Source organism: Vicugna pacos, chromosome 21, assembly GCF_048564905.1.
Source record: "Vicugna pacos chromosome 21, VicPac4, whole genome shotgun sequence".
In the NCBI taxonomy this organism is placed as follows: domain Eukaryota; kingdom Metazoa; phylum Chordata; class Mammalia; order Artiodactyla; family Camelidae; genus Vicugna; species Vicugna pacos.
In genome coordinates this window covers 18,110,901-18,121,112 of record NC_133007.1, presented here as the reverse complement: position 1 = coordinate 18,121,112, position 10,212 = coordinate 18,110,901, and the positions used below count along the sequence as shown (strand labels likewise).

Sequence of the window (10,212 nt, the reverse complement as noted above, 5' to 3'; positions counted from 1 at the left end):
GAAAGGCAATTCAGAGGAAGGTCTTGGATGTGCAGCCCATTGACAAAATTTACCATTTGAACTATACCGAATGCTAGGAAGGAAGTATAGAAATGGATCGATCAAGCACCGGTGGTAGCATATATTGGGTGAAACTCCTGGAGATCCGCTTGGAAGTGTTAGTGAAATGAGCATGCGATTGCAGTCAGGCAAGTCCTACTCCTGGGGTATGCCCCAGAGAAAATCCCGGACAGGCGCACAAGGAGACTCGAGCAAGAGTGCCTATCACGGGCAAGAATTCTAGGCCACAGAGAGCTTTACTGGAATAGTGTGCAGCAATCAGAAGGAACTGGCTGGAGTTACACAGCACGTCACGGATGGATGTCAAAGCGTAATGCAGAGTCAAAGAAGAATGAGTCAAAACGAGCTTGATGGCAAAAGAAGATCATTCACATTCATTTTAAAAACATAAAAAACGATACTATATAATTCCCATGGATGTCATATGTAGACATAACAAATGGAAAGTGGAGTTTTAAAGGACCTACAAAGAAATACATAAGAAGAGGGCACCTTTGGGAGGACTTCGATTTGAGATAGTAGATGAAGGGGAAACAGAAACAAAAGAGGTGCCTTGAATGGTCTGCTTTGCCATCAACTGAGAAGAGTACATTCAATTCTATCCACTGGGGGGTTAGAAACCAGCTATAAAGCTCTTCCATTTGACCGAACACTAAACTCACAGCAGGTGCAGGTGCTCAATGAATAATTTAACAATTTTTATATCTGTTTCAACTTTCAGATTCTGGACTTTCAAAGATATAGGATCTTTCAGAGTTTTCCCTAGAATCAGTGCTGAGAGGGTCTGCTTCCTTATAAAGTCATGAAATGGAAGATCAATCAACTTCTAAAAGACATTACTGATTCAGTGGGGTAGAAGGAACCTTAGAGACCACCTAGTCAGAGTCTTTGACTTTGCCGAGGAGGGGTCCGAAGTCCTGAGAGGTCCATGGCTGTCCGAGGTCAGACAAGGGGACCCCAGGCCGTCTGACTCCTTGTGCCCTGCTTTTTCCACCAGGCAGCCTGGCATCAGTATGGCTGCTTTCAAGTGCGCGTGACTTCAGCTTGCTCTGAACACCCACATCTGGCTCTGCGAATTAGGGAAGAGCTGATCTAGTGCTTTTACACTCTGCACAGAAGCCGGCTCATAGCCTTTACAGGAAAAAAACAACAGATCCTAAAACGCAGTCCTGTTGAAAACTCACATTCAGTCACTCTCCAAAGTCCCCATTCTACCTCTGAGAAGTCCGAGTGTCAGTGTTGCCATGGGAACGTCCATTGTTGCACTGAGTAGTAACCGGCTTTGAACCAGCCTCGATGTGGCATTGTCCTTGGACTTCATACATAATACTGGAGGTTTAGCAGTTACAGATGTGTCTCCTTTACCTTTAGTTAGATGGTTCCTTCCCAGCTTAGACCGATTCCCGTTTCTAAGTATTCTCCATGAGATGCTCCATTCTTTCTCCTCTGAGATTCCTCATCTGAGCCCATTCCCCTAGAAGCTAAACCGCCATTGAGTGAGTAGCCAGCCAGGTGTCTAGCTGATCTTCTGAGTCAATCTGAGGCTCATTTTTTTCAAACTATTTCTTTTGTTTTCCATTTTAAAAAACCTCACCCCTCCTGGAAGCCCCTTTCCCCGGGAAAGTGACTGTGCTGCCCCAAGCTGGCAGCAGAGGGCGCCCATGCCTAACGATCTTGGCACCGAGCGTCCTTCTGGGGCTGGGCGGGTTGCAAGCATCCAGCAGCTGCGCGGACGGCGAAGATCCTCCCTTGGGGGTCTGGACCTGGGCCAGCTCAGTGTGGTCGGAGATGGCTGTGCGCTCCAACACTGTCACGGGAGACATTCCCAGGGAGTTTATGGAGAGGGGTGAAAGCTGCTCTTCCCTGGCTGGGAAAGTGTTCCATCTCCTCACAAGCTAGCCGAGGCTCCTTTCCCAGATCCGCCTTCCCCGCCTGCCTTGGGGAAAAGGGGAGGGGGATATTTCTATTCCACTCCCCACTCAGTTCCTCCCAGGAATGCCCTAAATTAATCCCAAATCAGGGGCCCCAGTCTTTCTCCCAGAGAAGGCATTGTTGGTTTATTGCCTGAAGCCTTGAGACCAAACCTGAGTCCCAGTCTTTTGAATTACATCAGTGGTGGTAAATTAGCATTCACAGAGAGTATATTTGATTTTCAGAAGCAGCCAAAAATTATGCAAAGCCAAGTCTACTAAACAAGCGATGAAATAAAGGGGGAATATGGAAATACAGAGCCCAGGGCCTGGTGTACAGCGGTTTCTGGGTGGATGGCGGTGATGTGTGAATCTGGGTCTCCTGGTTGTTATTTAATGAGTTTTTGATATAGAACCACGAGACCGTTTTTCTTAGGTGGTCTCTAAACCAGCTCTGCAGACAAATGTAAAAAAGAACCAACCAAAGAAAATACTGCTGCAGCGAAAGTCTTGAAGATTTCAAAGCTAAATGTGAATTGTCTGCCCAAGTTCCACATTTACTCAGAAACACTCTTCTTTATAATTTTGTATTTGCTTATTGTCTGTACCAATCCCTTAATTTATGTATACTTACTGGGCATCAAATATAAGATTAGTGTTGAAGATACAGGACCAGAGGCCTTGGAGTTCAGTGGCACTTGCTCTGTGGCTGAGGTCCTCATACTGCCCACCAGGGGCTCCTGGGGCAAGTAAATCATTGACCTCGTGAGTCTAAGGTTCTTCATTCTTAGAAAGGAGATAACAAGAGCTCCCCTGCCTATTTCTCCAAGGCCAGATTATAATTGCAGAAATTAACGTGCTTTGTGAATCCGAAGTATCGTAGGCATATTTCTTAGTATCCCTGGATCCTGGTGCTTTCTGTTTTCTCACTTATAAGTATCTTGAAGGCAAAGAACTTGCCTCACCTTCTTTGGTCACTGCCCACCGTGTCCATGAATTCTGCTAACAGTCTACCCATGGCTGGTTTTCCGGCTCAGGGCTCCAATCGGGAGGCCCCTGGGCTGGCTGCAGAACTGCACGGCTCACAACAGGCTGGCATCTATTGGCAATGAAGCCAAAGGTACCAATCCCACTAAACATTTATTGAATGCCAACTTGCTGTCTGCCCAGAGCTGCTGTGGATACACAGTTGAATCAGACGTGATCTCTGCTCTCAAGGGGTTTACGAGTAAAGTCGATCGGACCTACAACTGGCCAGCAATGCAAAGTACCGTATTAGATATACTCAAAATCGAGGCACAAAATAATGGTAAAACTACAAAGATGGAGAGACCAGGACAAGCTTCCTAGGGATGTGGCATTTGAGCTGGCCTTACAGGATGAGTCGGTCTTGGATAAGCGCAGCTGGTGCAGAAGTCGTGCCAGGCAGAGGGGATGATCTGAGCAAAGGCATCGCTAGCAGGTTGTTGGAGAAAACTTAGGGCAGTGGGAGGTGAGTGTGCTGTGTGCTGTGTAAGAAGAACGCTGGCACATTTTGCTTTGGGGCCTCGCCTCGGGGAGCCTTCACTGTCCTGCTAAAACGCCTGGGCTCATTTCAGAATCGAAAGGAAACCGTTGCAGCCGAAGCACTCGGCTGAAGGGCTCAGGTGGGCCATCTGGACCGCCTCCAAGGGGGGTGCAGGCATGACGTTGCCAAGGCTGAGGGACTGGCAACCAAAGACGGCAGAGGCAAGGTGGCGCGTGTCCTGGCCCGGATTTTGACCAGCACATAATGTTGCAAAGCCTCTAAAGCCGGTGGGATGTAGGCAGAAAAGGGCTTTCTCTTCTTCCAGCCACAGCCTCCAAACTGCCCTGTAGTCACTCTTTGCCCATTGACGGTGCCTCAGGCAAAACTCAAAACATCTCATTTTGGGAGTTAAAACATCCTGTCTTAGTAAGAGGTTCTTCTGTGGCCCCACTCATTGGGCTTGGGTATGAGGGTCCTTCCCCTTTCCTGGGCCCCCTGGAGGGGTAGGGTAAAGCCACAGCACTGCCCCCAAGCACCCCTTATTCTTAGGATCTCTCTTCTTAAATTTCAGTCTTCTGTGAATATAGCTCAAGAAGACGCATAAGATAAAAGTCACAGAATCAGTTCACCTACCTTAGTAAGTCCCTCTGGATGCATCTCGTAGGTGGGACGAGGAGGGGACCTCCTGGCCTCACCTGGGGGCTCTAGCCCAAATTGTAAAACAATAGGAAAATTCCATTCAAGTTTTTGTTCCATTAGTGATGCTTCAGGACAGAGTCTGGATCTCAGCACTGTTGACATTTGGGGCCTGACAGTTCTTTGTTGTAAGGGCTGCCCTGTGCACCACAGATGTTTAGCAGCTTTCCCGGCGTTTACCCAGTAGACCCCCTCATCCCTGGTGGTGACAATCTCTTCCGACATTGCTAAAGCTCTTGTCCCCTGGGGGACAGTAGAGGGATACAAAATTGCCCCCTGATGAGAACCACCACTTAACAGACAAAAGGAAGTCATTGAAAGGTTTTGAGCAAGGAAGTAATATAAAATTATCATCAAATGTCATTCAGTTGGTTTCATTGAATGTTGAGAACAGGAGTGGCCAAGGCCAAGAAATGTTTACTCTGCAAATGACATCTTTTGAATAATCCCTAATAGTGTGCATAACACTATCTCAACTCATTTTCACACCAACCTTCTGAGGAGGGCAGGGGTGTCTCACTGACGTAGTGTAAATACAGAGGAGGAGGAGGCGGATGTGTGAGGAGCTATCAGCCTGAAGCATCAGGGTGTGGAGGAGAGAAGTGGGAACGGAGCTTTTCCATGGAGCCTAGGACTTTCTTTTCAGAGCAGGAATCCTGGAGGAAGTGTTTGGATTGATAATGATAGATACTGTAACTGAAGTGAATTCAGCGCTGACCATGTACTGTGTGTCTCATCCATCCTCTCACTTAATTCAACAGGTTTCCACAAGCAGGTAACTGTTATTCCCAGTGTATGAAGTCAAAGGTGGTGACATGAGCTGAATGGGAAAAAGTCTGTCTCTTCAGAGATGTGGGCTCTGGAAGCTTCTCATGGCTACTGCGGATCTGAGTCTTAAGGAATATTGAGCTTTCTGGGGTGTGAGGGGGACAGGTCAGGAAGGAGGTGACCTTAGGGATCCTGAATGTCATGGGACCAGCCTGGGAAGAGATGCCCGCCCTACCAGCTCTTGCCAAGCTCAGTGGGTTCTGTGACAGCAGTTTCAGGAGACATCCTAAGATGGATGTGTAGACGCCCCGCTGGGTCTTCAGCAGCCTGAATTTTGCTCTGGGCAAGAGCTAAGATTCAGTGAGGAAGAGATCAAAGAGTGGAATGGAGCTTGGGGTACCACACACGGAGCATGGAGCGTTCCCTGGAAGAACCATGTTACCTGTAAGGCAGTCGAATGTGCTCAGTGAGTTATGCTGGCAGAAGGAAGAGGTCAGGGAGCCCACAGTTAAATTTTAGTCTCCTCCCATCCCAGACCATTTCATCTTGGTTCACAAATAAATGTAGATTAAAAAAAGAAAAAGAAAAAAAGTGCATAGTTAAGATTATAATTCCATTGCTTAATGTCCAAGGCTAAGGGATCCTTAAACTATTCTTTTCCAGGAATAAAGCAATTTTTATTTCTCCAAAATTATCTGATCACTGATGGATGTATTTGGACTGGAGAGTTAGCCCAGAGGTTTTTCTGGAAGGACAAGTTGTTGATGGGGAATGAGGCAACTGCCACCCACAAGGCCTTTAGGAAATTCTTTCCAGTGTGGAACCCAATTCAACAACACACATTTACTACATGTCTACTTCATGCCAGGCCCTGGAGTCAGGCTCTGGTGGGATGCAGAAGGTAAGCAGGACTGCCAAGTACAGTTGCTCAGGTTGTACACTCTACAATCATAAGGGGCACCATAAGAATCACAGGACAGATTTGTATATCCATTAAGCCCTGTTCCTGCAGACAGCAGGAATGTGTCTTGAAGAAGACGGGCTATGTAGACTGGCTGTGATGTCAGCTACACAGTTTCTACCATCAAGGAGCTTACTGTCCAGCAGACAGGAGGACTCTAAGACACTAGGAGATCACAAGCTAGAAGCTGGAAGAGATTTTTCTCTCTTTCCCTTTTAAGAGCAAGCTATGTAGGGTTAGCTACTGATGGAAAACAAATTTGGTGCACTCTGGTCTTTTTGCTATTGCCAGTTAATGACAGAAAATCCATTCCTTCGTTACTACCTCCCACCAACTCCTTGGATCCAAGAACTTACCCCTATCAGGGAACATCTTCTCTTGGTCTTATATACTCCATTGCTCCCAGTCAGGACAAGGTTGTTACTAATCACTATTCTTAGGAGGAAAAAAGCAAAAAAACAAACAAAAACAGAAAAACCAAGCTGACTCTGAAAAACAATGTTTCTTCTTAATCGCTCCAGGGGCTACCTTGGGGCAAAGCTGGAAGTGCCCAGCTTAGACTTGGAGTATCTAACTGTGGGATTTATTGTTGCAGGACCCCAGCCCCAATGCCCCTTCCCTAACCCCCAGTGCCTTTCCCCTCACATCTGCGATAACTGCCCTGCAGCACAATAATACACCCCATGCTCCAAGCAACGCCAATAGCATATATATCACTTTATTATTCATTCATTGGCTTTCCATGGCAAGTGAAAAAATAATTTAAACCAATTATATGTACAGAGGCTTGGTTAGTTTTCCCAAGGACTTCCAGAAAGATCCCTATCCCCTTAAATAGCAAAGAGAGTTTACCTTTAACATCCATACAAAACTCCACCTATAAAAGTCGCATGTGTAGAAAGATTTCTTTATTAGAAGCATCACGTTTTGGGAACAGGAAGGGGTCAGGGTGGGAGGGTGGAGGAACGTGTGCAGGGCGGGGGTCCACACACACCTGCCCGGGCTAGTCCTGCGTGGGGAGGCTGTCGCTGGCGGGGCTCAGGTGATCTGCAGCGGGGTCTCCAACATCTCCATGAGGAAAGTGTCAATGGGCGTGTCCCCGATGAGCTTGAAGAAGAAAAGGTGCTCCAGGCATTTCAAGCCGATGGAGCGCAGGGCTGGGAGGCGCAGCAGCAGTTTGGCAAACCTGCGAGGAAGCCAGGAGACATTAGGACCTGGGGATGTGCATGCATGGGGCAGCTGCCAGTAGGAGGCAGCTCTTCTGGCAGCTTGATTAGAAGAAAGAGCCTGGAAGGGGACACTAAGGCAGCTGGAGAATCCCTAATCCTGGGGAGCTTCAGAAATAGAGCTCTTGTTAAGCCTCTTAAAGGTGGAAGTTGGACCTGTGACCTCTTGAGAAGCTCTTGAATTCTGTGGCCATGCCCCAGAACAGCCCTCACCACCCCCCATTCACGGTGGGTGAGAGCAAGAGCTAGCCTGCTTCTGTGGACGCCCGTCTCCAGCCCTAATGAGCCAGTGTTCCTTACGTCCTCTGTGCCCGAGGGTTCCTGTGAAGACTTGCGGGAGCACTTAGAGCAGAGCACAGCAGAGCGAAGGGCAGGGGCTGTGGGAGCCCTCACCCTTGGATGACCACGTGTGCGCACCTGCCATGCGCCCCCCAGGCACTGCAGAAGGTTCTGGGGCCCAGGTGAGCCCTTGCCCTCAGGATGGGCAGTTCCTACCTCCTCACCAGACCCCACTGTTCCTCACAGCACACTGATGGTAAGCAAGGCGCCCTCAGTCTGCCTCAATTACCAAATTTTGTTCCCGATCTATGACCACTTTATACATTACTTCTTAGTCTGTGTTTATCTTTAAATTAGGAAGAGAGAGAGATAAAAAAAAATAGTAGACTCTGCCCCTGAGGGCCCATGGTCTGTTTGGGGAGATCATATACACAGAGATGCGTACACACACACTCACACATGTGCGCGCATGCACACCCTCCCCACTCTCACACATGCACATGCACACACACACATTCACTCACACTCATACACCCTTGCACACACTCATATTCTCCTCCCTCTCACCTGCCCTCACACACTAGTACACACTCTCACACACACTCTCTCTTCTGTAATGAAGGACCTCAGCTGTGAGGCTCACCAAAGGGAGAGACCCTAGTGTGTGAAGGACTCAGCCTCAGGCCTGCAAGGTCCTTTCCAGGCCCCTCAGTCTGCCACACGGCCAGCCTGCCTCTGTGGTCCCTCTTCGGCTCTCATAATCCTTTGTGCCAGTGAAGCGTATGTTTAATGTTATTAATCAGGATGACTGGAAATCAAATAACTCTACTCACAACTTCTAGTAAAAAGGACAAGAGCTGAAACCACGTTGATCGCTATGGCTTGAAATCAGCAGTTCCCGGTGGGACTGGCTCTTCACTGGACGTCATGCCATCATTTCATGCAACGTTTTCAAATGGGAATTTTAATACTCCTTGAAAATGCGTATCTGTCTACATTAGAGCCACATGAAGTTTTAAGGAGATGTGGGAACATAAGAAAAATAAAGTCGTACCATCTAAGAGAGTTGGAATTACTTCCCTATGTGGAAACTTTAACGGTCTAGACCAAGGCCAACAAAAACCTTCAAAAATGTTGGATTACTCAGCCTCTGAGTGCATTCAACCAGTATCCCTGTGCAGCGAGAGGCTGTCAGATCAAGGATAAGAAGGCTGAGCGCCTAGTCGTGGCTCTGCCAAGAACCAGTTTTATGGAATTAGGCAAAGGAGTTGAGTGCTCTGTAAAGTGTGAAGTTGGGCTGAGAGCAGCTCTGAAAGTGGATTTTTTTTTTTTTTTACTCTAAATGCCAAAGTTTGACAATGTGTGAAGTGCTAACCACACTGTAACACTGCTCTCTTTGCTGTCTGTCCCGGGTTTAGGAGCTGAGATCAGGGCAGTGGAAATAAACACGCCTGCTAATGGCCACAGTCCCGGGGCAGCCGTCACGTTCCTGGCTCACATGTTGGCAGCAAGGGGGACTCACAGCCTTTGAAGGCACCTGCTCCGCGAAAGAGAGAATATAGTCCTGTGAGCTCTGTCCCCCACCTGGGTTTCTTTTTAATTGAAGTATGGTCAGTGTACAATGTTGTGTCAATTTCTGGTGTACAGCATAATAGTTCAGCCATACATACACGTACATATATTCCTTTTCATATTATTTTTCACCGTAAGTTACCACAAGATATTGAATATACTTCCCTGTGCTGTACAGTATGAACTTGTTGTTCATCTATTTTATATACAGTAGTTAGTATCTGCAAATCTTGAACTCCCAATTTATCCCTTCCCACCCCTCCCCCCCCACCCTCCTGACTGGGTTTTGAGCTCTCCTTTGCGGCTAGACGAAGCAGAGCACCTCTCCCCTGGGAGGTGCACTTCTGGAAAGTCTCCACGGAGTGGCAGCCCTCCACCACCGAGAAAGAGAAAACCACCTTCACAGGCTGTGCTGGGAACCCCTTACCACTTTCTGCAAACCAGAGGTGACCAGCCTTCAGCACGCTTGCACACCTGGTGGAGTCATGTGACATCCCCAGTGGACCTGCTCGGCCTCGGGGGGTCACCCTCCGTCCAGGCAGTGCTGGACGCGCCCAAGGGACATGCGCGGGCCCGGCTTCTGCACCTCCTCCCTGAACCCCCAGGCCCTGCCCTAGTGTTGGCATCTCCCCCTGGTGCCTGGAGGCAGCCCAGGCACCCTCTGGCAGTTCCCTTCCTAAGAAAATAGCAAGTTCCACGGTTTTTAAAGTGATACTCATTAGAAACCATCTAAATGTCAACCCCGGAGCTATGACTAGATACATTAGGAAGCATCCGCCCTGTGAAATACTACAAAAGCACTGAAATCAATAATTCTGCACTTTTCAGTATCTGATAAAATGCCTAAAATAGCTAATGGAGGAAATACACTAAACTGTATGATTTCCTGTCTAAATACACATTTCTATGTATGCATTCATTGATGTGCAAAGCTACTAGAAAGAAATATACCCCCAAAACTTACAATTTTTTACCTGCTTTATTTTTTTTGAACTTTTTTTCAATTTCCTACTGAAGTATGCTTTGCTTTTAAAATAAGGAAAAAGAGAGTTTTGTTTGTTAAAGAGATAAACAGCACTACCCAGAGCTGATTTCCACCCAGGGAAAGGATGGCCCTTCTTAGCCCTGATGCCCTGCACATACTACTGCGCACAAGAAAACGTGTGGTGCTGCCTTGCGGCTGGGAGATTTCATACAGTTCATCCAACACAGGGCTTCCAGGCATCGTCCACT

General features: G+C 47.7%; 1 protein-coding gene across 4 annotated transcripts in view; it reads right to left on the bottom strand.

Moving 5' to 3' along the window:
• Positions 1–6,599: 6,599 nt before the first annotated feature.
• Positions 6,600–10,212, bottom strand: part of RXRG (retinoid X receptor gamma) — a 42,506-nt gene continuing 38,893 nt past the window's right edge. For all 4 annotated transcript variants that reach the window (XM_006209028.4, XM_072945888.1, XM_072945889.1 and 1 more), the window contains exon 10: positions 6,600–7,088. In XM_006209028.4, coding sequence (XP_006209090.1) covers positions 6,941–7,088 — 148 coding nt within the window. In that variant the 3' untranslated portion in view covers positions 6,600–6,940. The remainder of the gene's footprint in view (positions 7,089–10,212) is intronic.